Below are 27,865 nucleotides of genomic sequence, written 5' to 3' on the forward strand. Positions count from 1 at the left end.
ACTTTGATGCTTATAGAGATGATTATGCTGATCATGTGCACAAGAATATTTTTTCCTCCTAATGGGAACCATATGAGCATTCTCAGAATTTCTTCACTTTACAAATACTCTTTAGTATACTGAATTATTCAGATTGTGTAAGAGCTTTCCAAGTATCTAATTTACTTTATGAAAAAGAGAAAGATAAGTGCTCTAGAATCATCACATATGGACATCAAGCTATAGGTTTACAGGTCAGATTTAATGCATTTATTCAAATTTCATATTAATTGGATACTGCACATTAGTACAACTCTGTCAGCATCAGCAACCAAAAATTGATTAGGTGCCTTACACATGAAATCTCCTGGCAGAGTAAACTACTACCTTTTTCTGGTGGTTGAGTTTTACGTTTCAAAATTTAACTTGAAATAAAAGTTGTTGACTCAGGTGGCCTGCAACCAAACATACAGAAATTTGTGTTTGGTTCAGGTATAGGGTATTTTTTGAAATGTAAATACTACAAGCTGTAGTCAAGATTTTCTTCCCTTTTAAATAAAAATTTATTTTTGAAATTTTGTGGGGCTATAACAGGTACAGAAGTCAATGCAGTTGCTCACAACTTGAAAAGCACAACCCACAGCCATTTACTGACTGATTCTCTAGTATGTCCCAGGCCTTTTATAAGTAGGATTATGAGTATATCCAGAGAGGTACTCAGGGCCAGTCAGTCCGGATTCACTATTCTGTAATAGCTTTTGGAGTGTTTTAAATTAAACAGAATTACATCTCTCCCATTTCTGAATGAAAATGTCTGTGCATGACCTTCCAGGATGGAACATCTGCCATTATCTGTAGTTTAGCAACACACTGTGTATTTAGAGCAATATAATTTCTTACACAAAGAATCTTTATCTTCTTCATCAAAGGCTGAGTTGCTTTCTGGTTGCTCTAAATTGCTGCATTTTTCAGCAAATGGATACTGATGTATAATTGTTGATTTAGTATACACTATCGCAAGTCTGCAATGGCTCAAAAATAACAGTTACTGGAAAAGTGAAGTGAACTCATGAAAGCATCAGCTGATCTTCATGAACTGTACATACACTATATAACAAACAATGTTCTAATGAAGTGTTTACAATTGGAGATTTAAATGTCTTGCTCAGAGAAGAACTGCTTTAATCACCCAAATATAAATCAGCACAAAATATCACTATAAAAAAGTAAGTATGCCAAGAAAATATGTCAAAAACATCAAGTGTGTGGAGGGGCTTTTTATAGAAACCATTAAGTGCAAAGAACCAAAAAATTCCCAGCTATATCCAAATCTGGAAGTCTGGAAATGTGTCTGCTTTTGGTGTTACCACTTCTTTCCAAGATCTGTTTTTCAGGATTGCATGGTACTTCTGAAGAGCAACAAAATGGTTATTGTACCTTTTTGAAAAAAATCAACTATTCAGTAGCCTCACTATGTCTGTTTCCCTCTGTCTACTCTGGCCACAAATGGAAGATTCATGATCATCTGGAAATTGGACTTTTCCTTTAAAATGATACTTTTAGTCTCATCGGCCTATTTTCATTTAATGGCTCTTTATTAATAAAGATTCCGATATCTGACTTTATACAATAAATTGCTGTGTTAATAGCTATATAAAATAATTTCCATACATCAAAAATAATGGAGAGAAGATATAAGGAGCATTATGAAAACCAACTGTAGCATTTTTCCCTAAAGCACTCACTTCTGGTCATAAGTTGTTTGAAAGAGGGCAGGAAAAGGAGAGAGGAGAATACAGAAGCAGAGACCTGTGCTATGCCAAGGACAGGGAGAAAAAAAAATAAGAGAGGGAAATTATTTTAAGTACTGATGCACTTCTACTTTCCTTTTTGGTGGTCTTTTGACTATCTGAGAAAAGCAGTCTTCCCCTTTGCAACTTCACTCTTCAGTTAGGCTATAATTTTTTATTTTTCATAGTAAAGTAGTTTAGATTTGCCTTCATTGACAGAGGTGACAGCTTCTTGGTGAGAGGAAGCTAGCTACAAATAACTAACCAATGCACACAGAATAGAAATTTCTGCATAAGTATGATCAGTTGATTAGCAAGGCTTACAGTGAAAAGGTTTATTACTACGTTTGTGAGATGAACAGGAGTGAGAGAGAATGAACATTGGTCCTCCCTCCAAGAGCTACTCAACTAAGGCCACTTGTGACCTGCGTTTGAAAATATTCTTTGGGACCATGAGGTCCAGACCCTGTGTTTTTTTTAAATGAAGGCTTGCATTCTACAGAATCTGAATATACCACATGGGACTTCCATGTATTATACAGACTGCACTCAGTGATCAGACTGGGTGTTTGGTATCTTTGGCTCAAACTGAACAATTCCTGAACATGACATGGGAAGAATCAGAGAATTGCTTGTTTTATTAAAAAAGCAGCAGTAAATATGCATAAATTATTAATACTTCTCTTAAAGCCAAAGCAAACACAGCCAGAAAACCTGAGTTGTTTTATATGTCACACACAAAAAGAAGGATAGGATTCCATTTTGTCTAGGTGGTTTAATGGTAATTCTGCCATCTTCATATTATATATAAAATTTATCCTATACAGTTTTACTTACTTTGTTTAAATAACAGTCTGCATTAAGGTTGCATGGGTAAAAGTAATTGAGACAGAACACAGCAGGTAGATTATCAACAGGTCCACCTCTTTCTTGCTATCCTGTATTTCAAACCAGTTGCTAAACAGGAGCAATAAATCCTATACTCAGCAGTGATGATGAACTGGTGAATACATGAAAAGGCAATTATGTACTATAGATAAGTATACCATGTTATACCAGAGAAAAAAAGAAATAAAACCTCTTGTAGTAGCATAAAATGCTAAAAATCAAACACTGGCTGAAAGACAGGAGTCGATTAATTCACATATATGAAGTCCTTAAATAACATCCACATTGAAGCCTCTGTAGGTGTTGGTTATGTCTCAAGTATATTCAAAAAATCTCCCTCCTTTTTTACAAGAAACTCTTTCTGTTTTTTCATGGCTTGAAGATTCCTCTTCTTTTGTAGTATTGCAGACCATTTGGTAAACATAACAACTAAACCTCCTGTTAGGCTTCTGTTCTATATGTAATACAATGTCTCTGTCAAAGTAAACTTCATGACTGTAAGTCTGAAATGAGAAAAATAATTTTTGATTACAGTCTCCATTTCCACAACTTGTGAAGAGTACCATACCCATAAAACTTCCACTGAGGGAAAAAAAGCCTCTAACATTGGTTACCTCCCTGATCAGATAGGAATTTCAGGTAGACAGCTGGTGTTCTAGATAAAGGACAGAATTGTAAAAGTTTGAGAGGTTTCACACTTATTTTAGAAATCTAATTTAAGTGCAATTCAGAGCATCTGAGTTAAATTAAGATCCTAAGTTGCCTATACAATCAATGATAAAAGAGGTGCCACAGGGAACCATTCAGACCATCAAAGTTAGATACCTAAAGCTGAACTGGATGAACGCCCCATCGCATCTCTCCAAATACACATGTAGGGAGGGCCATGTTTAATTCTGTGCATGAGCAGTTCCTGTGAAGTTAATGTGACCATTTACAAGTTCTAAAGTTAAGCTGAAGTAACTAGCCAGGGCGTGAGTATTCAAGTTCATAAATATGTCAGAAATACTAAAGATCAAAGAACATTTTGATTTCAAATCATGGAGATTTTCAGATAAATGAATTACTGTCTGATGGAGTACTTAGAAATTTAAATCATGATTACTATATTGTACAAATGTTATCCACAACACTTGGTAACACAGTTTATACATCTGCTTCAAATTTGGACAAGAAATGAATGAGAAGCGATACGTAGATTGGTATGGTGATACATTAGCATAAATAAAGTACAAGAATTCTACTCACCACATCCCAGGACTCAAGTAACGGTATACTCTTAAGTAGAATCCCACGTTCGTTACAGTGAAAATCAAGATGAGCTCTTCCATCAGCTCCTATTTGAGTAACTGCTACAATGGATAACAAATCCAGTTCATCTTCATAGTCCACAATTTTAAATGTCTTAGGAAAAACAAAACCTCAAATGTACACATCAATCATAACTTTATTTTTCCCTCTCCCTGAACTGCATAGCTCTTTTTCTTTCAGGTGAAAGAAGAATTAGAAAATGGAAAGAAAATCTAGTTCAAGTCTTCTGGCATCATAAACTTTGCCAACCTGATACCCAGCAGGTATCTTTCCAAACACAAACTGTTCAGTGTATTGCAGCAAAATTCCTTAAGATATGAAGAGAAGAAAGTGATGTTCTGAACAGTCCTAATGTGCAAATATGTGTATTTTATATATAACATACAGGAAATAGAAGAAAAATCACATTGGAAGTGCTTTGAAAGTGACAGAAGAAATACATCATTTAAACTGCATGCTCTCTGCTGAAGCAAGCATGTTAGAGTATGGTTTAAAACTATTACCAAATAGTTTTGTGAGGATGGGCACATTAGGGTAACTCAAGTCACAGAAACACCTATATCCTCTGCTCAGAGCTGTGTCTCTCATTGTCTCTCTAAACAAACATACAAACAGCAGTTCCGGAGTAATATGGACTGTTCAGAACTGAGCAGAGCACTCAGCAGAGTGTACGACAGAGAAAAGTAGAGACCAAAAGCTGAATGATAACTGCCTTAATTGACTGCATCTCATTGTCATGAACCTCGTAACAAACTCATTCTGCTGACTAAACAGTATACTGTTTTTCTCCTCTTTAAATTCAAGCAAGTCTTTTCTTCCATAATGGAAAAAATATCTAATAGCATCACAAATAAAGTATAACAGTAGAAGAAAAAATAGAGTCTGCAGACATAGTCTATAATTTTTATTATGCTGAAAAAGAGTGAATAGAAGTGAACTACAGACCTTAAGGATTAGACCGGACTTCACTGTATTTTTACCAGTTAAATTTATTTCAACAGAAACAAGAATAGAAATGACTGCCAGAAAATGGTGAATTATATCTGTAGTGCTTATGTATTTTCACTCTCAAGAAACAGTTATTTAAAGGAAAATATCCTCTCCTGTAATCTAATCAGAGTGATTGAGAGAGAAAAATATAGTTTAGAGACGCTATTTCAACCACTAGATAAACCTAAAGCAGAGGAAAAAAAAAAAACACGTCTATTTCACTAGTTCATGAAATGCTTTGGAAGCAACGTTTCAAGGAAATGTTTGAATGGAGAGGAGAATAATAATTTGTCACACTAACATTTAAATTCAGTGCCACTTTTACTCACTACATAACAGTTACCTCTTGCTCTGGGTCATCATCCAGCAAGTTAAAACGTTTTTTCACCACTCGACCAGAAGCTGTTACAGTAACGGAGCTGTTCACCTTTGGAGAAAAAGAGTGGCTTTGAACCACAGAGTATTATAGGTTGTTAATATCTATTTGATAATGCATCTGTTTCATGATAATCTTCCTGATCTCGTTTTACTCATGTATGGCTATGCATGGCTCTATTGCTGCTATCTCCTCCTTATGAGGGCTCATGAACTTGGTGGCTTTAAGTTAGATATTACCACTGTCTAATCTGCTTTTACTCAGAGATTTTCAGCCCTATAGAGGTGTCAAAGATGCCAGCTTCTCAGCTACTGTAAATTTTAGAAAAATGGAAGTGGCTGAAGCCAAGATGCTGCAATAGTAATTAAGACAGCTGTGGCATCACCAATTTGCTTCTTAAACTTTTCCAGAAGATGGGGAAAGTAGTAACTCAAACCACCACAGTTGTTTCTACTGGATATCACTAACATTCGAAACATTCAAAACTGGGTATCAGTGTCTTAACAGAGGTCATAAGGAAAACCTACAGCACAGACACCATTAGAACTTGTATTTCTTAGCTATTATTCCAACAAAAAAATTATCTTTCCTAAACAAATCATAACAAAAACACTAAGTCATTAGATGACAAAGCTTATTCTTTCTAAATTCAATGGAAGTTTTATTCCTAAGTTAGTATAGATTTTTAATACACATACTTTTCTTCTAAGGTAGTTTCAAAATTAGTATCACTGACTGGTACTCAAACTATAAAGCAGTTGCTTTTGTGTAAAAATATGACTTTGTATGCTGAAACAAAACAACAGTTCTAGGTGCAGTCAAAAAATTTTTCTTTGTGAGTCTGCTGTTTGACTTTTTCTGTTATTTAATCCTTTGTGTGAGTTTCTATCAGAAAAGATTTCATGATACAACTGAGGTGATTTAACAGCTCATTTCTACCAAAAAGTTTAGATCATCCCTTGCCACTTGGTCCTACCTTTCTGCACTCTTCTGACCCACTGATGATTCAGTTCTGGTCTGTTTCAGCTCCAATTCAGCTCACCAAGACAGCAGCTGAGGACTCACCTTTTTTGCTGGATTATTCTTCTACTATTTTAGTGCACTAAATTGGCTCACCAAAGATTAGATGAATGCCAAATCTGTCACAGGGGAGTGACAGGTGTGCACAGTCAGAAGAATCATACTTTCAGCAGCAATGATGTGCTGTCTTTGCTGTCTTATAAACTTACCCCTCAGTTATGACAGACTTGAAACATTTCAGCCATTTGTATGATCAATTTAATGACTTCACCAAAGTACCAGAGATGCACACAATTATCTCTTGGTATTCTCTGTTGAAGGAAATCTATCACCATCTTCTGAGTATATTTTGAAAACATCAGTGAATACACTGTTATACTGTACACCATAATGAATTCTGAGAACTTAATAAAAGACTGAAGGCTTCAGAAAGCTATCCTGAAAACATAGTTCATTTTCAAAATTTCTTTCATATCAGCTTAATGAAAGTCCAATGAAGACAATGAATGTCTTTCAATAACCTTTGGATTAGACCCATAAAACTCATATACACAAACACCCTGTGTACTGCTCAAAAATCATACATTGTGATCTTGGACATTAGAAAATGCTGTTATAAACTCACACTGTTTTCTCTGTTGGCCACAATCATAAAATCTTCTGCAATTTCCATTTGAGTTGTATTATTTTCAACCTCCTTAATCTTCAAGACCCTGCAAAAGAAACAGAAGATACAAAATGAGTCATGTATTCCAATCCACCTGCTACAATATTCCTATATTTGTGATTAAAAAAAGTCAGATATATTAAAATATCAGAAAAAAGTACATTTGAAATAAATGTAAATTACAAAAATAATTTACCTATGACATTTTAGCACAGTGGTCCTAGAATATTTTTCCTATCAAAATCTAGTGTTGCCTGTCAGTATCCACATTTACCATGGAGAAATCTGCAGATGTTTCTACCAGAACTGATTCTGACAAATTCAGAAGTTTTCCAGTCTCTAGGGCTCTATGACAGAGCTTTGGCCTGCAGATCTTCAAACTGCTGAATTTATGCAGTTCTGTCCAGGAACTGTCTTTCCCAAGCTTCAATATTCTGTGATGGATACATATTGATACTGCATAATATGCAAATTTTTCAGCAAGAATATATGAATGGAACATAAGAACATAATCCTGGGCCCAATAACCCATCTCTGACAGAGATTATTTACAGATGTTTAGCAAAAGAGTATAGAATGATACATGTGCAGAACAAACCGCTCCTGTTACTCACTCTAGTTTCTTACAGTCTGTGGTTTAATGATTTCTTAAGCCAGAGATTACATCTGGACAGCTTGTTTAGTAGCCACCCACCAAAAGATCTATTCTCCAAACTTTTACATCCATTGATACTTGCTCAAACCATTTTTAAACCTATTTACTATTTTTGCCTCTAAGTCATCCTCTGAACAGTGAATTCACAACTTACGATGTTGCATGGGAAAGATCTTTGTTTTTAAATTTGCTGACTGAAAATTTCATTCCTTGCTTCCAAATTACTGCCTTGTGAAAGACAGTGAATAACTGTTCCCCATTCATCTTTTCAAAGTTTTATAAATCTCTATGATCAAAGCTCCATTTAGAGTAAAAATGGGGCTGAACTACAAGGTTGGAATTCAGCTTTGATTTCTTATAGGAAACTTTTGGTTTGGGCATCTTCCAAATATATTCTTCCTTTATCAAGCTTTGGCCCAACTGAAAAGTCTTTGATAAAAAGAAATATATGACAACTTAGGCTTTGGACACAGTAGTTCTTTGGAGTAGAGTTACTCTTTGGTGTCATGTATCCAATGTCAGACAAGCTTAATTTGCAGCCCCTGCACACTCACTGACATCAAATATATGTAAGTTATATTAGTTTTTAAAAAGTAGATTTTTGAATAAATATGCCCAACTTTAGTCTTAGAATGAATTATTTTCAAGTATAACAAAATGGGAAACAATAAAAAAAAACTTAGGTGGGAGAAAGAAGAAAAATTAAAATGTATTTAACCTTTACCCACTGCAGGAAAGATAAAAAACCTCTGAGGCCTTGTTGTGTAAGCTCATCTGCTACAAAATTAGCGGCTAACGTTGAGCATTCAACTGATGTCAGTATCTCTACTGTTTGAAAATAGTATTTAAAAAAATACATATGGAATAAGACGACTGTCACAGCTGTGGTTATATAACAATAGTTGTTGTTGTTAACAGAAAACTATCATCCTCTTTCCATCCCCATTTCTCCCTAACCTATCTTACAAATCTGACCTTGGGACCTCAAAGTGTAAGATCTTCTGTCTTTACAGAATTAAGGTTTCCTATTCTACTGATGACCAATGGGACAAGCATATTCAGAGATTCTACACTGTCATTACTAAGAGCAAAAAGACATGTGTTTTATGGGTAGAACTAAAACCACTTTTTTTGTCACTGGTGGGCTGTTTATTTAAATGAAGAATTTAATTCAAACTGACCATAATTTTTTCATTTTATACAATTTTGCTTCAAAGCAAAAAGAAAAGTGAAGCAACAACCAAGACCAGACAAATGTGCTGGGCTTCCTTCTATATTGTCTGAACACAGAAAGACAAAAGCCAGGCAGTTTTGCTTCCTTCTGCTGCTAATGGGGAGGAAAAAAAAAAAAAAAAAAAAGAAAAAAAGGCCTGAATTCTTACCCAGCTTCCTCTTGGTGTTAATTTTCTGCTTACTCTAAGAGATATATTTTAGTGCTAAGACACAGAAAATACAGAACCTCAAATATAATAAACTGCTAGCAGACAGCCGAGTATGTCACTGAGAAGTAATGGCTATCTAGGACCAGAGGAAAAATTAATGTTTAATATTATGCAATATGACTTCATAATTCACCAGACTAAACCTGTATGAAAGAATTAGAAAATATGCAACACTGGTTCAAAGTCCAGACTTCTAAAAGTGGTAAGGTTTCAAAAGTGGGTTTGAGCAAACTTTTGATAAAGAAAGCTGAAATTCCTTAAAAAAAAAAAAAAAAAGAAAAAGAAAAAAAAGAAAAAAAAAGAAAAAAAAATCCAAATTACTAGTATATAAGCAATAACATTTATTCTCACTGAAGTTTTTGTACATGTGAGATTTTCAGAAGTAACAATCATTGCCTAGATGCTACTCTTTATTAAAAGATATAACCTGTTCTTCCATAATTGTACTTAATCTCCATTGCTAAAAGTAGTCAACCAAATATGCTATTATAATTTACAAGTACACAAGGAACACATTTTGAGACAGAGAGGGCCATTTTTACACAAACACACTTGAGACAACAGTGAGTGTTGCAGAAAATACCCTGTTTTCACATTAGAGGGGTGACTCTTGTGAACATCTTCCGAATTATGAGTTAACAATCATGAGTTACCCATCAGTTGCCTCACAGTAATTGTCCGTTTACACAACCCTATCTCATAGGAAATCCAAATTTAAGTAGTTCAGTCTTTCTGATTCCTTTTTAATTCCCTGAAGATTTTCCATTAGGCTAATCAGTATAAAACTTGCACAGTTAATAACTTACTTTCTCACACACATGCATGTGCATACACTTGTGGGACAGTAAGTTGGAACCTGTTCTGACTCTTGCATCATCCATGGTCCAGCTCACTCTTCTATAAATCTATGCATGGGCATGTACATAATTATTTATCAGCTGTGCAAGTTCACAGAATTGTGCCAGAAGAACAGATTTTATATGAAACTGTATATAGTTTTTTCTTAATTAAATATAAAGACATTTCCCTCACCCAGCACACACCAACAACAGCAGTGCTACTGTGATCTTAGTCTAACTCTGATATAATATTCCAAAATAAAAATGCTTTTTACAAGTTATCCAACTTTCTCTCTAACAAAAATAAGATTTGAGGGGGAAAAAAAAGCTCATACTTTATCAAATTTGGTCCAACGTGGATTATTCTGCCTGACATATCCGGATGGAAATATATCCAATCAGGTTCCAGTGAACAGCATTTCATATCCTGTATGCCATTTTTTGCCTGAAGAAAGAAGGGAAAGGTCAGAATATTAATATTCTGAAAGCCTCACAGATGTAATTAAAGAGGAAGTGCTCAGCTCCTCTCCCCATATATCTGAAGGGTTATAAAGATTACTGACAAACTTGACCAGAAAGGATGGCAGTGGAACAATGATGAGAAAAACAAAGACTTGGACAATTCCAATTCTCAAGGCTATTCCATGGAACAAAGTTTCAACGTTTTTTATTATATAATAAACAATGACTTTATACCATGACTATACCTCCCCTCTTACCTCTCCTAAAATGATGGTGCAATGAAGATTTAGTTTAGGCTCTGCAAACACTGCAACAATTCTAGCAATTTGAGTTGTGTCAAACCACAAGAAAAACATTTATACAAACTTTTAGTTGCACTTCAAACCTCAGCCTCAGCCTCTTTTGTGCAAATATTTGCACTATGTGCAAGCCTGTGATAGTTTGTGATTTTAGCTGCTAATTGCTTAAAACCTCAAGATTTTGGTAGTGATTTTTTTTTTTTGTTGAATTCATCTGACCCCAATCATTCAAATTTTCAAATGCATGAACCCATACAAAAAAAGCTAGGTGAGAAAGGATTGCACAAGTCCCTTTGAATCAAAGCTCAGTTATGGTTGTGAAAAATCTGTTTTAAGATAAAAGAGACAGAAGGGAAATCACTGATTTGATCAGGCTAGTAAGAGATGAGGACATTCACAAATGATAAGGTTTTAGTGAAGAATCCTGAACTGACAGGCCTAGGAGCCACCTTTATTACAGAAATATCTCCAGGTCAAATGCTGACCCAAAATAAAAGCTGAAATGAACAGCTGACACAAGAGAATGTATGATGAATAATAATTAAAAATAAGGACACTGGATTAAAGTGAGTAATAAAATCTTTCAAGAAAGAAGATTCAAATCAAGGATAAACCACACACATAAAGGAAACTTATTCTGCAGTTTCTTTAAACTTGAAATGTTTCCTCAGTCATGTCATTTGGCAGGCTGTCCAGTCAGAAGTGCATTAAGATGTTACCATGCAAGGAATCAGGTGTAAGAATCTGCTTAAACCTTCACTTTTAAGCTGGGAGTACTGTGCTATGTAGCACTGGCAATGCTATGACTATATTAGAATGAAGTATCAGAAGCAATACTAATTCAAAATAAAATATTTCACACATGACTCCCCAGACAGCAGATACAACACTGCAGGATGATCCCTATGAGAGCACCACGCTGGAAAAGGACACTGATTCTTCAAGCATTACTCAGAAGGAGAGATGAGGACAAACAAGAAACACATGCATTTCAGAGAAGCTGCTAACTGAATGTATTACCAAAGCCTTGTCTTTCAGAGAACAAATATGGAAGACTCCTTTATGTTTTTTCTTGTTAGGTGTGATGATATAATGCCAAGGGTAACCTCCAATTTGAAATGCATTCTCCAGAGAAGATACTTCAAATAGCAGAGGTGGGGTATCTGCAAATATTGGGTAATGTTAAGAGCATTAGTAGCAGAACATTCACCATTTCATTGATCCTTACAATTATAAATTCCAATATAACAACTAATTCTTCAGAACTTTTGAAGATTGATCGAAACACGTAGGTAGCAATCATTTTTCTAGCACCAGCTACACCACCCTCACCTAGCATACAGGGATATGTCTGCACTTCCCTAAGGAAGGTTACTGCCTTCTCGGATCTTCATGCTGAGCTTCTCTTCTGAGGTCTTTGACTTATGTCATTCCACATGAGCTGGGTAAGCAATGACTTAGTTAACATGATTAAAACTAATCCAGCTCATTTAAATGAAACAGGAGAAGGGACATTCACATGAGCAGATCAAACAACATATCTAAAGGGTCGTTGCCCCTGTTAGCCTGTTTCCAGCTATTTATCACTTCTTTTCCCAAGAGCACAATCTTTTCAAAAGCTGGCTTGGTTGCAAGTGAAAAAGAATACGAGACCAAACATTACATGTCATTACTCACGTGGGAATTCACACATATATAGGAAATATATTAGAAGAAATTAACAGAATTAAATGCAGAAAGATGTCTGAATCTGAGTACTCCTTTCCTTTTTGCCTAATGCAACAAACAGCATGGATCACAATCAATGAAATCTGTAGTGGAGTTCATAAAATAAATTAAAATTAAGGAATTTTTGTAATTAATGACAAAAGGAATCTAGTTCTTTCAGTTCAAATGGGAAAAATACAGAGGTAACGTGCCATTCCTACAAATCTTTTGTGTACTAAATGAGAGAAGTATCTTTGAACAAAATCAGCTCCACAGAGCTTTTCAACTTTTACCAACTAGCTAAATAAAAACAATTTCTACAGCTGCTATAACTAAGTCAATTTTAGATCAAAAATCAGCTCTTTTTTAACAGTGCAGAGAAGTGCTGGGGGGAAAAAAAAAAGAAAAAAAAAAGGCAAAATGTGGAGAAAGTCTGCAATTACAAGAGGCATTTAAACAGGCAGAATATAAATACCCAAGCTGAAGTATTGTATGGAGGACAGGGCTCTCATCTGGTCTTCTGAGTTTGTAACTGCTAGAATTAAGTCTGACTTTAATTTTATGTCTTCTAAAGATTAAACTTACAGTCATACTTTTCCTAGGAGGTTGACTGAATATTACTTATGGAACAGCCTGTATCCCTCTGAAGTATCTTGAACTTTCCTGAAGGTTTCATCCAGTTTTGACTTGTTCTTGTCCTGCTTATTCTATATAATTAACCAGACCCTAACTCATGGTGTTAAGATGTCACATGACATCAGAACTCATGTTTACATAGTGCTTCTCTCTTTTACCTTCATTCTTATTTCTAAGATTTTAGCCAGTTAGATTGAAACAAAACAGTTTGCCCATTGAAAGTCTTTTCTGAGCTGGAATATGTCTGTCTTCTAGTTCTCTTTTGGACTAACACGTAGGAAATGAAAGACTATGCAAGATGTAACAAAGTACGGTTTATGAAAACTGAAGTATCTGCAGAAAATTTGGAGAATGCTGAGGATGAAAGCATTAGCAAAGGATCTACAGTTGTTAAAATTGGTCAGAAAATGAAAAATGAGTCAGGCAATTTTGTTAACATTTCAGCCTATGGACTTTTTCTTTTTAAATAAAGAATATATAGTAAGGACCCTCAAAAATTCTGGTGTATGGACTAAACAATGGATTTTAAATCCATTTCAATGATACATCAATCATTACATAGTATAGGCTGATCAAAAGAGATGCCTTTCTTTTTATACTCATTTGACAAAGATTTGCAAGGTCATAGCCACCTAAACCACTGTGATAGCCACAACTCTGCTGCCAAAATTCCCTCTTTCCTGGTATATGTCACTTACTCTTGTTGCTCAACAGGTCATTTAATACTGTCATTATTCCTAACTCCCTAGCAATGCCAGTTTTCAATCTGCAATTGAGCCTCTCTGTTCATTTCCTTAAAACTCTCCAGTCTCATCTAAACATAAAGCCAAGTTGCTCCTGGCAGTACTAACTTGCATTTGTTCTAAATGTGGAAAAAATGAGCAAAATATGTTCCTCTTCATTTTTTTATGAAACCACTGAATCTTTTAATAATAACTCAAACGACAATTTTAAGTTATTGACCTTTCAGAAAGTGACATAATGAAAATTTATAGGTACCTTTTTCATTCTTTTGACAGTGACCAAAATCAAAGTCAGCAATACCTGAAATTCCTTACCAGTCAACAGATGCTTGGGAACCTACACATTTTGATCTCTATACATTTCCTCTTGGGTACCCATCACACCATAAAAACAGCACCATAATAATTGGCACCCTTTCTGGCAATTTCTGTAGAGAGGCTAGGACTAAATAAGCAGGGAAATTACAAACAGTTAAATTACAGTAAATGCAAGCTTAAACTCTGCAACTGTTAAAAGCTCCCTCACTGAAGGAGTTACATTATATTGAATATTCAGTCAGCCATCTCATTCTTAAAAGAAAACAGCTCAAAAACTGCAGGAATGCAACTATCGGAAAACAGCAGCTATGGAAAATGTTTGTCATTAAGTTCAAAACTTCCTAACTACAAATTCTTCAATACAATTCAAGATCAAAAACATTCTTCCCCAAAACTTTGATTTTAATTTCAAGTCTAAAAATTACAATGATTCATAAAACATGAAAAAATACCTGGTATCAGTTGCCTTTTAAAGCTGCCATAGCATGTTTTCCACAGGGCCCCTAACACTAAATTGTGGTTTAGCAGACTGAGATGGAGAGGAAAATGAATAGAAATATCCCTTTGCAGAACCCAAGACACAGATCATAGCACCCTCTCACTTTGTTTTGATAAAGCATTGCATAATAACTGAAAGCATTAACTATCTAAGTCTGTATTTTGTGTACCCTCAGTTTAATGTAAATCTGGTTTGGTTTGTCTGCTATTATCTGACTCTCTGAACACAAAGATCAAAATCATTTTTTACGTGGACATTTGCTTGTAAAAACCATTTAACACAGAACTATCCAAGGATTAAAAAAAAAAAAAAAAAGCATGCATGTTAGATATTGGTGAAACCTACCATTTATCAAAGCACATAAGCATGAATTTGCAACAATGTATTTTAAAGGAAAAAAGTTTCACAGAGTCTCAGTCTTTGGTCAGTCATTAAGATTCTTAGCACCAAATTCTAAATCTCAAATGCACCAACAAAAATGAGTGTTTTGTTTCAGAGAAATTAAAGTCATTACATAATGGAGAACATTCATAAGTTGATGATTTGAGGCATAAAAATTGTTTTCAGAGATAATCTCTTCTCAAGAATTAAATTTACTGAACCTGACTTATTTCCAACAACTAGAATGATCAAAATGCAACTTGGACAAATTATATTCTGTCTCCTTGAATTCCTTCCACGGGTTAGATTAGATAAAACAGTCCATCTCATGTCTTGTGCTTATGTACCACATATTTTTTCTGGGTGTTACATAACAGCTGTCCTAGTCCTCCCCCTCCCCCCAGAGCAGCTGTCTCTCAGGAACAAGCAAGCGGATTCTGCTTCATGCATTGCTTATAAAGTTTTTCAGATGGCTTAGTTTTTGTTCCAATTTTCTAGGCAAGTCCTATTTAATTAATTATTGTAATTAGAAGTAAAACAAAGCACATTTTTATTATAACGTAAAACCAGAAGTAGAGTCACAGAACAATATAATTAAGAGTACAATAATTTTAATGCTCCTTCTTGGTGTGAAATAGTCATAAATAAACCGTATAAGCCACCAGCCAGGATAACACAAAGATCATAAATACCTGTTATTTTAATGTTACACGGAAGACCAAACGGATATTTTCCTACAATTCCCACTTGACCATTCCAGTTGAATTCATATCCCAAATCAAATGGCTCTTCCATGAACTATAATAATGCAGAACAATTTAGTTTTATTGAAGCATATTTACTTACTGTTCAGTTTTACTACTCCATTGTTACTGCATTCTTTATCTCATTAATTTCCTCTTGAAGTTTTTTTTTGAATTAATAGCCGCTTTTTATTGGAAAAATATAAACTCAATAGTCTCACTGCAGTTCTGTTTCCAGTCAAAAAAATCTTCCATGGCCATCAGTTTCTAACCTTAACACTTTCTCCTGTAACTATAGAGTAGGTGAGTAAAGACCAGCACATCCTGCTTTGGTATTTACATGGGTACTTTGTACAGGTATTTAAGTGCCCCTCCAACCCTGTTCCTCTTATGTTTTGCCACCTGTGACTGGTGTTGGGTAGAACTTTCTGATAGTGCATCCATTTGCATCTTCAGACTGTAAATATATTTAGGCAAGAACACTATCCTTTGGCACATTCCCCATGTACCTACATGGATATGAATATTAATGACCTGTTGCCCCAAAATAGTGTGGACTGTATGAAAAATTTCACGTTTCATTACCTTTTCAGAGATGGCCTGGAAGTTATAGAGCCTGACCAGACCCATACTATACATTACAATCAGGACTCCATTAGAAACAGCAACATCTGTCACACTATTACCAAATATCTGGAGAAAGGAAAAGAAAAATATTCTATTAGGGAAGAAATAATTGAGAGGTAATGCAAAAAAATGAGACTACTTTCTGAATTTTGCAATTGCTTTCATTTTTTGACTATGACCAAAACTGATGACCAGTGTTTTAGTGGAGGAAGGTTTTTATAGCTCATCTATGTTCTACTGAGTTTCTCTAATACTTTGCACTGCAGTAACACCTAAGGTTAGATTAATCATAACCTGTAAGCACATTCATTCTCTAATTAATTCTCAGTATGTCTCCAAATCATGTTACCCAGTTATTATAATACATGAATAGATGATATTACCCAGCATCCCACAGGAAGTCAATAGCAAAGCTAACAGTTCAATCTAAAAATACTGATTTCACATCTTCTGTTCTTTCTTCATCACCAGGGGAAAATACAAGTCTAATCATGGCTCTATGACTGTGCACAGCTGTAATAAAATTACATTATCCAGCTGTCAGAATACAGGATCCTCTGCTGAATCCAAATTAGACACACGCATGAGAAGCTGACTACCCCTTTTAATGATTATGCAGTATTCATTTTTGCTAGTGCTTAACACATCTCCACTGAAAAAAAAACAACAAAGCAATTTTTAATATTTAATGAGTAACACATGAAGATGGTAGAGTTCTTTTTATAAAGAAGTTTGGAAGAGCAGAGTTTTCAGTTCTTAATCGGAATTATTATGCAGAAATGTAATTAAAACAGGGTTAAAGGATACAAAACAAACAAAAAGCTAAAACATTCCTAAATCCTAACACTATCAACAATCTTGTGATCAATTTGGTCTTGAAAGATAAACACATACTCCTGAAACCCTGACCTTTTATTTAGTCTTGTGCCTCTTTCTCAGTACATTTGTTAGCTTAGGTACTGGTAGCTTCCAAACCCAATGGCTAACAGTCTTTTAATCTCAAACTCTACCCCTGAGAATTTAGTTAGTGTCAGTTTAGTATTTATAGTACGTCTTCTCAATAAAACTGTTGCATAGGTGCAGTCTGCAATCCTGAATGGTAAACCTAATCCTAACTTGAACGTCAACAGTTATATCCCAGTAACGGTTAAGGACAAAAACGTAAATGTACATTTGAGATCTTAGCTGTAGCCAGGCTTTTTCTTAAACTAGCAGTCCTGTCTCAGTAAGATATTTTCACGCTAAATTTCTAACCATAACCCTGTTCACAGTACAGTAATCATTGTGAGCCCAAAATATAAATGTCTATTGAAGATCTGGCTGCTATAACCCATATATGCAGCCTCTTCTCAAGAAATTTGTAAGCTCAGGGGCTGAATTTACCCAATTCTGAACATTTGCCCTAAATCCATTTGACAGCATAGACCTGTGTAGGACCAAAATTCAAATGTAACCTCGAGTCCTTACCTGATCCCATCCCAGTCCTTGGTCTGACAGTCTTATCAAGTCAAAATGAAGACTTTGGATGTTGTCATTTTCCAATTCTGAACTCTAACCCTAACCACAGAGCTAACATAAATCAGAGCTCAATAATAAGTATGGAAAAAACAAAAGTATTACTAAGAACTAGTGTAGCCCAAGTCCAATACTTAAGTCTGGTAGCCCCATTTCAATTCTTTTTTTCTTTCTTAAATAAATGACCAAGTTCTCCAGGACAACATCTAACCCTATTCAATTGGAAAGTAAACTGCATTGAACTCCAATTTAATTGGAATATTGGCCAGAGCCCTAAGATCAGTGCAGGCCTGATATGAAAATACATGCCTGGGACCTTAACTGAAACTAATTTGTCCCCACCCCAGCTGGTCCACTGGTTCCAGTGTTGGTCTTCTTTATTCCAGAATCCTTTCTTACTCCTAGCCATAGCTCAATTACAATTGAAATTACAATAGATTTTGGAATTTGGGATTTGAGAGTACCCTCAGCAGACAGTAACAGTTACTCTGGTGATCAGTATAAGCCCAAATGAAAATGTACTTTTATACATTGCTTGTACTACATCCATGATGAATTTGGCATTCCACTCTTAATCAGACTGAGAATACCTTTGATACTGGTAAAATTTTTGTTTTCCAATCCTAAATAATAATCTTAAACAAAGCAATACAAAGATGCCAAAACTCTTATGGGCCCAAATGAAAAATGGGTAGCCCCAGTCCTTCACTTGCCAGTCCATTCTCAGTTACAGCCTCCACCCAATCCAGCACCAGCTAAAAACCTGCCGACATCTCTGGATCCCAAATGAGACTGTAGCTCACAGAGCTTTGATGCCACCAGCCCAGACAGAACCTGAACGTTTGTACTATTCCATTTATAAGTTGCATCCAGAACTCTCTTGCCTTAAAATAGACTTGCTTTTTCACTGGAACACTAAAACTTGCCATCTGGTTTGAGGTCTCCTAATGTACATACTCTTATTTACAGGTCACAAACCAAACTTAGAAAGGTGTAGAAAGTTTCCCCTTGATTGATAAAGCAAGATGCATATTTACCTTTTATTTTGCTTTTCCATACAATGATTTGTCACTGTATACAGAATTCATAGACTATTACTAGAAGTAAATACAGAAGCATATCTATCTTTCTTTAGGAGGAAAAAAAAATCTGCAAACTTTATGGTTCCCTAATTTTTATAGTTCCCTAATTCTTAGGATTCCTGTAAGTAAAGGCTAGTTAAAGTCCTTCTGCATGTCAAGGAGCAACCCAATAATAGAACGCATATATAATTTCTGGTTTGGCCATCTGAATTAAGAATCTTTTTTCGTCCCCATCAGATGCAAAAAGAACATTACTGCTCATTAATGTTTCAGGACACTATGCCTTTTTAAGCTTATGAATGACCTCTGCAATACTGGGACACTCACCTAAGCTATACCCAACATACAATATAGTAAAGACCATGATTAACAGAGGAATTAACTTACCTTTTTGTTTATTTCTAGCATTCCAATAAATGAAAGAGGTAAAACTTGGAATACAGCAAGATAGAACAATACAGACTGTTGGATGCCTGCCTGGGAAGGAACAACAACACTGAATACAGTTATTATACTTTAGGCATTTATTAATGGTAGACTATCTTCATCTTCTAGCATAATAACAAAGCATATACCTCTATATCTCTATACCTGTAATTTTTTTGATTAATTTTGTAAATATTTAACAATAACAGATTTTTTCAACAAACCTACCTGCCGTGCTGCTGCAGGGAGCTTATTCTGAGCTGACTTTATAACCATTACCTCTTGAGGAGTATCCCAGCTCAAGTACCTATTTGTGATAAGAGGAAAGCCCAAATCTTAGTCACTGTAAAATCATCTATTAATAAACACAGTGTTTCACATAAAATATAATCTGTTAGAACTAGGCAGATCCCAGGGTCCTGGCAAACTCTATTCAGTATCTGATTTGGGAGAAATGCCCAAGATGTTCAGTGTTTGCAATTATGCAAAAGCAATGGAACTACATTACCAGAAATGGCTTATTCCATACATGATTGCGAGAAAACTTGTGAATATATTAGCTGTTGTAATTTTTTTCCTTGCTTTCATAAATCACTGGGTTTTTTTTTTTTAGCCTAAGAGGAGATCATTTCTTCTGAGAACTGAAAAAAACCCCCTATGTAGTTTACCGGAAGCAGTAACTGCTCTGCTTTTAAAGAGCAAAATGGATACCCTATGGAGAAGAATGTTCCTAAGTTAAAAACTGCTTACTTCTAAACCGTTAACAATATTTTTCTTATGTTTTATGAAGTTTGCGTTACAGCTCTAAAAGGTCCTCTCCCGGTATGCTGTTACTGCAATATTAAAGGCTGTAAAACTGTCAAAGGAAAGCCAATAGTAGCCTAGTTTTTGTGGCTTTCCAGATGGTTACTGGAACTTGATGGCAAATATGAGACCATAATACTTAAGCTGCTGAAATTCTTCTGAAGAAAACAGTGTGCAGGAACAGTACTCTGGGAAAGGGGCTAGACTGACAGACCTGCAGTCAGCCATAGTATATGTACTGAACGGGAACCTAAAGTGTTTTGAGCTTTCTTTAACTGCTCCAAAAACTGAGCTTCCTTTGATCTGGAGGGAGTGTTCTGAAGGTAATGTATTTCCATAGTATTCAATTACTGGCTGCTCTGAAGAATCTGTGAAAAAGAGTGAAGCTTGCTGAGGAATTTGGGGTTTCACCCTTTTCCTGCCCTGTACTTGAGGCAAATTTCCACCAATAAAGGTTTATTTTTCTGGTTCATTGGTCAGATAATATAGATGTTACCCTTCCAAAAGAATATATATTATCAACAACATAAAACTTTCTGAATGCACAGAAATTGAATAGCTTAATATATTGTAAAATAAATAAGATTTACTTTCTCCAGCATCCTATAGTAGGATACTAATAATTGTTAGTTATATAAAGTCAATGTTTAATACCTGAATTTGCAACAGGAACCGGCAAGGTATATTTTTTCCAATATTTCTCCACTATCAGCAGAAAGACGTAGAAGCCAGTTCTGAGCTGTTAAGACTACCAGGGAAGATTTATAGTCTGATGGACTTGGTAGTGTCTCCCCCTACATAACAAAAGTTTATCAGAAAAAAGTTTATACCAGGACCATACATAACATTTTAACACAATAACAAGAAAACAAAAGTGAACACACATTTCTCAAAAACTAAAGATGGAAAGCAGCCTGCTAATCACATCGGGATCTCTAAGCTCATGTCTGTGCTAAATAATCAGCTGACTACCACAAAACATCTGTTGTCACACTTTTTGCAAGGCAGTTCTGTTTTTTAGAAAAGATACCTTTTAAAATTTCCTTTCCTTGCATGAATAATTAAAAGTATAACTCTTTATGGATCTAACTGATATCAGTCTTCATGAGAAAATTGTCTATGTAAGTATCACAGAATAAATCACTCAACAGTAACTGCCCAGGCTGGGCAGCTTGTTCTGGAACGAAATTGAATTCTAGAATAGTTGCAGAGGATGGTATTCCCATTGCTTATTTTTAGGCACCTAAACTATGGGACTAATATTCCTAGGCTCCATTGATAGTGCATGTGAGGAAAACTCCTCAAGAAGGGGAATTAGACTCCTATTCTGAGTCATGCTCTGGAGTTTTGTCTATATACGGAGTCTAAGGAGACCAACCTTTTAACCTATGCACTCAAGTTAAGTTTCTAAAACTAAGCTATGTAAGTAGCCATAGGAGCATGCAAAAAGATCTTATGAAATATTCAAACTGTATTAGAACTATTAGTTATTTCAGAATAGCTATGCCGGACAATTTATTCTATGAAGACTTAGGCTTAGAAGAATTAGTTGCTTGGTATCACATGTATCAAAACCAAATCTGTGGATGGGAAAAAGATTGTCAGACTGAAGTCAAATGGATAACCAACTTGTTACAGGGATGAACAGAGTTTTTCCAACTTGGACTTAAATATACTGAAATTGCACAATATTACTGCATCATAGGCACTACAAAGAACAACATAGATTTCCTACTATAGATTTCCCATTTGCATTTTTTTATTTTTCTTTCCTCAAATATTCCAGACTACATCCCAGCAGGGTGTTATCAATTGCAAAATATTATAGTTTAGAATTTCCCTAGGTGAATTAAAACAAACAAACAGAACATCCCATGAATGATAAAATAATTTTCCTTCTTCTCTCTATGCCACTCAGCTGAAAATGGATAAATGAATTTTGTTAAACTTTTCCTAAAATTCACCTTTGCTTGAGACAAAGCAGAACAAGCCTCTGTCTAAAAACTGCAGCAACAGTGTTGTAGCCATGGCTGTCTATGAATATAAGAGAAGAAAGGGAAATGATATAATCTGTTAGCTAGAAGCAGCAGAACAGATTTTGCACAGAGTTGCTTCAATGGGTCTTCATAAAGTAGTTTAACTGCTTTTTTTATGTCAACAGGTCTGGTAAAAACTAAAACTCCCAGTGATAGCTCTTGCTAATTCAAAAACAAATAAAAGAACAAAACAGAATTTATGTTGTAAGGAATTAGAATTGAGTTACACAAGCATAAGGCACTGTTTTTAAAATCTTCCACAAAACATCATGTAAAAGCATTCAAATATGCTGTTGAGAAACTTCTAAATAGTCAATCAAAATAAATAAGCACATATTGCAAACCTTAAATGACCTAACTCCACTAAATTGATAGGGAGAGAATGCTCTATTCTAAATTTGTTTTACTGGAAGACACTAATTTGCATTTGCAGAACAATTCTCTAGTAAAAAGTAATCTTACCAGTGGGCATTCCAATAATAAAGCATCTTCTATTTTTTCTGATTTAGGAGACTTTGGCTTTTGGTAAAGTATTCTTGGCTCTTGTGCAATGCTGGAGGAAAATGATTGCTAATCATTAGTCTACTTTATAAACTACTTTCTGTCAACAAGTCATTTCATACACTTTTATACATCTCGTCTTCTCTTCAGGCAGGTCACAACTCTAAACAGCTTGTTTTTACTTTTGTAAGTATCACTCAAAATTGCTCTCAAAATATAGCATAATAAAGGTTAGTATAAAGTAATATTTAAAAGCTAAACTTCTCTGTGTTTTTTTTTTAACTAAAAGAATTCAGAGTAACATTCTTACTTTAGTGATATGTATATAAAAAAAAATATTTCTGAACTTCAAGATCATTCTGGAATCTTCCCCTCAAGTTTCTCCAATGTTGCCTTTCATAATATAAAAACATGGCATCATGTACAGGTATTTTTAAAAAATTACTAGTAGAATAAAAGTTTCATAGTGTGCACAGTTTCTCCCTTAGGGAGATGAGACAAACATAAACCTAGAAGATATTATACAAGTTAACTCAGTACTGGAAAGCATTCAGACAATGTAGGAATGAAGTATGGGTAAGCCTCACATAGATTTAGAGCTCTGCTGTAAGTGATAAGAAACTATTGGCTTTGTACCATTTCTTTTGGGCCTGATCCTTCTTGATAACACTTGCATAAATCTAAATTAACTTAATTATCTCTCAGTGGTTTACACTGATGGAGTATTTTGTCTTTTTCATATTGTCTTATATTGTCTCAGTACAGTTCTGACCACAACTTATTCAGCAACACAGTTCTCTCAGTCCCCGCTTCTTGCCTCACCAGAGACAGACAGGGACAAGAACTGGCTTGAGCAGGACTTCCCATCCATGACCCTGCCCTGTGCTGCCCCCCACGCTGTGCCTCTGAGGCTGTCTGTGGAACAGGGCAGTGCAACACATCAGAGAACTGATTTGCAATGAGACACAGTAACAAACATCTGCAAGTACTCAGCAAACTGTACCTTTAAGTGAACAATAATTTACTTTAATACAGGATTTATAGACAATGTACCAACCTTGCTACATAGGCTGATTTTGTAACACATTGTGTCATTTAACATAATGTGTATGTTTACATGTGTGTAATTTAACATAGATCTATGCATCAGGTTATTTTCTGGTTCACATGAGTAAATTCACCTCAACTCACAGGGGCTATTTGGATGAGTAAAATTAGCCACGTGTCTAGATTAGAATCTCAGTGTTAAACTATAAGCCCAGGTAACTTTTAGTTGCAAGTTTATTACCTGCTAATACAGCACCGGTAATTGTCAAAGTAAATTCTTCCTCTTTCATAAGCAATAGGAGATGCAGAATGAGTTGTCCAAACATTCTTGAATTTAGTACTTTCCTGAAACAGACAGTGACGGTAACAGTGAAGGCTTTATAACAAACCATGCTTTTGGAAAATATTTCACTTGGCTTCTGCACCTGAATAACTTACTTTAGTTGAACTTACGCTGTTGAATACATAAGGGAATTTAAAAAAAAAAAATCAAATTAAAAGAGCATTTTGTCATTAACTTACCTGCAATAAAATTAGTGCTGATAACTGAATTTTAATGGCAACTTTTAAAATAAAGGACAAAATTCTCCATCACATAAAAATACTCATAATTCTCTTATATATGCAACTTACTAACGTTACTGAACACTTGGCCCCATTCTGCTGTTGGTGTTTTGTGTGAAAGGTAAAAAGGGTGTTTACAGAGTTATTTGCAAGAAGGTCCTGAAATGTTAATGGAATAAACTACTCACAAAGATAAAGTTATTTGTGTTCATTAGAGAAATCAAGACCTCTGCACCAACAACAAAGGTTCCAATCCTAGAAAAAAAGTTATTTGTGTAAGTCAGAATCAGACAGTTTTATTTCAATAAGCCTGTGCATGCACGCAGATCTAGTTGTGTAAGCAGGCCTCACACTTCAGCTGACTTGTAATAAACATGTTTTCAGATATAATGCAATTACTATCTTTAATTTACTTCTGCATGTTCACTTTCAATGCACTTCTATCAATTACTGCTTGGGAGCAGTAATCATTTGGATACAAAATGCAGTTCACTTAAGTTTATAGTTGGTTTAGTTTCAATTTGTATGTAACAAACTTCACTGTCATGTTAGGGGTATGTTTATCTTAAGACACTTGCTAATTACCTTACTTTGTTGTGAGAAGTGCACTGAACTTCATCCAGGTTTAATATGGATGCTCCCCGTCAGAAATATGAATTTAATATTAAATATTAAACCATCTTAGGGGAGAAAGTACAAGTGATATAAAATCTCAAAAAAAGACTATTTCTAACGTGAATGTTAGATTTATAAATGCTTCTTGTGTTTCTCCTGTGTAGTACTCCACATTTCTGGGCCTGAGTTTCATGAAATAAATGTAACCGCTTCTAACTTTCTTCAGCAAAGTTCTAGCTCTTTGCTCTGAAACTGCCCTCAGCCAGCGCGGCCCAGGGATTCCCAGGCCGCCTACACTGCGGACGGCAGCTCCGGGTGTCCGGACCGACAGCACAGACAGTGGCTCGGTCAGCGCAGGGAAACATCAGCCGCTATTACCTGGCATATTATCTTTCTGAGGAGCCCCATGTTTGCTCGGTGGGCGACACCAGCATCTTTCGCGTAAAATCCGTGAGCCCTCCTGCTGAGGAGGCGGCAGACGTTGCGAGCCCGCGGCGCGCTGCCGCCGGCCGCCGCGGGGCACATGCCTGGCTCCGCAGGAAAGCGCCCCCGGGGGCCCGGCGCATTTCGGGCTCGCCCGGAGCCGCCGGCTGCCGCGGGAGAGACGCACCGCCACACGGGCAGAGCCTCCGCCGGCCCCTGCGCGCTCTCACGCCCGAACCCGGCCCGCCGCAAAGCCAGCGGGGCAAACGCGTGAGCGTCCCGCCCCCGCCCCCGTCCCCGCCGACACCTCCTGAGGGCGCGGCGCCGCCCGCGGACACCGGGGGCTCCCCCGCTGGGGCCGGGCCGGGGCGCCCCGCCGCGCCTCTGCGAAAGGCCGAGCAGGGCCCCCAACGGCCGCGATTTACTGCACACGCCGCAGCGAGCACGCCGCGGCCCGCCGGGTACGGTAGTTTTCCCGGCGCGCCCGGACTACGTCTCCCGCCCCGCTCCGCGGCCCGCCGGGTACGGTAGTTTTCCCGGCGCGCCCGGACTACGTCTCCCGCCCCGCTCCGCCCCGGGGGGCTGGGCCGCGGCGGGGGCGGCGCCGCGGCCGCATGGCTGCCAGCGAGTCCGCGGCGTGGGAGGCAAGCGGGTGGGCTCGACTGCGTACGGTTTTCTTACGGTTTGGTTGGTAGCGAAACGCCGTAACGAGGCGGCCGGGTTGAGAGGAGGGCTCCGCTGCGTGAGGTGTGTGAGAGCGCCCGCGGGGCTGCCCCCACCGTCCCCGCGGCGGCGGGCTCCCCTGCGGCCGTGCCGCCTCTGCTGACTGCGTTGAGGGAAGGGCTGAAGAAATACAGCGCGCGTTGGCATATGAAACTTAGATGTAAGTATTTTACCTTCGGTTTATTTTGTAACAGCAGGGAAGTTATCAACTACTAGTTGTTAGAGATAGCTTAGTTAAAAAAAAAAAAAAGCTAATTTAATTCCTCGTTTGTTTTCGTTTTTTTTCTGATGAAAAGTAAAGTGCTTCCCAGCTGCGCGAGGGGATTTGAAGCTTTCCCGGTGTGGCATAGCGGCCTCCCGCGATGCCGAGGGGCGGCCGTTGGGTCGGGCGCGGCGCGGGGCGGCCGTTGGGACCCCCCGGGCCGCTGGGGCCTTCCCGGGGAGTCAGTCAGAGACTGTGGTGGTTTCTCTGGGTTTTGGGGGAGGATGGGGATAGTACTGTATGCCAGAAAGTTGTTTTGTTTCTCCACGGATGATTCTTCTGTGTAAAAACCTGAATTTTAAGTTACAAATGATGTTCAGCCGTACAATTGTGGCATCAACCAGTAGTGATTCTGGATACTGTTGGGTTAGACTGAATGTATATGGACTTGTGCGTGGGATTTTAAATAACTTATTTAAAATTATTTAGGTCTCTTCAGGTTCAAGGTCTCAACAGCAATTTCTTGAGGTGCATGATACTTTGTTTTTTTATTTTTAGAGCTACATCACAAAAGTTGTCACCATCGTTGACAGCACTTGCCAGCAGAGAAACTGAACACTGAATGCAAAAAACTGACCCGCCTTCCCTGCCAGTGGCAAGGCTCTCAAATGGGGTAATGTGGGAGCTGCTGATACTATGTTCCATGACTGTTCTTGTAGATCCCTGAGTGGAATCTGTGGTCTTAGTTGATACTATAACAAAATAGAGAGTCCTAAATTGTGATGTCCTGATGCTGTGCAATTATTTCAAAGAAGAGAGCTAAATGCAAAGGTGGTGGTTGCAATTATTCTGTTAAAGAGCAGGTTACTGATGGTATGCTCAAGGGTGGATCTGCAACATTGGGAGTGACCTGGACCTGAGACAGGTTGTACCTAAGCAAAGTCCATTTAGACTTCCAGAGTCTTGCAGAGATGTAAATTACTGAGGTTCTTCAGTGTAAATTATGGCCATTGTAAAATTCATGTTGATATCTCTGTCCTAAGCATCTTTTAACAATAGAAAAAATGTGTTTTATTTAAGACAAATCATCTTCTGTTAGTTGATACAGTTATACGTTCAGTACTTTGCTTTTCAACAGTAATTTCTACAATTTCAGTGATTGAAAGATCTATTTGAAGATTTAAACTTATCTTCACAGTGTATATACATAAATTCAACATTTTTTTCTGCCATAGCACCAGCCAGCAGAGGGTGCACAGGTTAACTAAGAAACCTCATTCCTGAGCTGTGTTTATCATTGATGACTTCCTCTTGATGCTGAACTGGCAAACAGATTATTTTGTTGAGTCAGTTCCGTGTTATGTTCTGCTGTATAAATAACTGAAAGGGAGGTGAATTGCCTCATGGGAAAAAAGGAGAAAAATAGAAAAATGGGGGGAAAGAGTTAAGAATTCCTTTTACTTTGGGCGGGTTGGGCAGAATATTTATGTATTTAAATTTTATATGTCAAATGCTCATTGCTATGTAAGGAGACACTTTGTCTGTAAAGTTAAAC

At 36.8% G+C, this 27,865-nt stretch overlaps 2 protein-coding genes across 8 annotated transcripts in view; one reads left to right on the forward strand and one right to left on the reverse strand.

Moving 5' to 3' along the window:
* Positions 1-220: 220 nt before the first annotated feature.
* Positions 221-25,832, reverse strand: DCAF17 (DDB1 and CUL4 associated factor 17). The gene is made up of 14 exons (XM_013960646.2): positions 25,341-25,832; positions 24,025-24,128; positions 22,698-22,788; positions 20,854-20,993; positions 19,624-19,702; positions 19,357-19,446; positions 16,331-16,438; positions 15,695-15,800; positions 11,739-11,881; positions 10,293-10,402; positions 6,980-7,067; positions 5,302-5,385; positions 3,906-4,061; positions 221-3,160 (listed from the first exon to the last, which is right to left on the reverse strand). The coding sequence occupies exons 1-14, from the start codon at positions 25,485-25,487 to the stop codon at positions 2,972-2,974; spliced, it is 1,635 nt and encodes a 544-aa protein (XP_013816100.1). The 5' UTR covers positions 25,488-25,832; the 3' UTR covers positions 221-2,971.
* A 156-nt stretch (positions 25,833-25,988) lies between these two features.
* METTL8 (methyltransferase 8, tRNA N3-cytidine) overlaps positions 25,989-27,865 on the forward strand; it is a 30,567-nt gene continuing 28,690 nt past the window's right edge. For 6 of the 7 annotated variants that reach the window (XM_067299074.1, XM_067299076.1, XM_067299075.1 and 3 more), the window contains exons 1-2: positions 25,989-26,268; positions 26,869-26,983. In XM_067299074.1, the coding sequence (XP_067155175.1) occupies positions 26,979-26,983 (5 nt within the window). In that variant the 5' untranslated portion in view covers positions 25,989-26,268; positions 26,869-26,978. The remainder of the gene's footprint in view (positions 26,269-26,868; positions 26,984-27,865) is intronic. The other variant, XM_067299077.1, reaches the window with a different exon arrangement.

This window comes from Apteryx mantelli, chromosome 6 (assembly GCF_036417845.1).
Source record: "Apteryx mantelli isolate bAptMan1 chromosome 6, bAptMan1.hap1, whole genome shotgun sequence".
NCBI lineage: Eukaryota > Metazoa > Chordata > Aves > Apterygiformes > Apterygidae > Apteryx > Apteryx mantelli.

Excerpts from the sequence above, each read along its gene's own strand:
- DCAF17 (XM_013960646.2), bottom strand. The coding sequence starts at position 25,487 with ATGTGCCCCGCGGCGGCCGGCGGCAGCGCGCCGCGGGCTCGCAACGTC. Across the intron at positions 24,129-25,340 it reads TCAGAAAGATAATATGCCAG|GAAAGTACTAAATTCAAGAA; the intron begins GTAATAGCGGCT and ends TGTCTGTTTCAG. Across the intron at positions 3,161-3,905 it reads TACTTGAGTCCTGGGATGTG|ACTTACAGTCATGAAGTTTA; the intron begins GTGAGTAGAATT and ends TTCTCATTTCAG.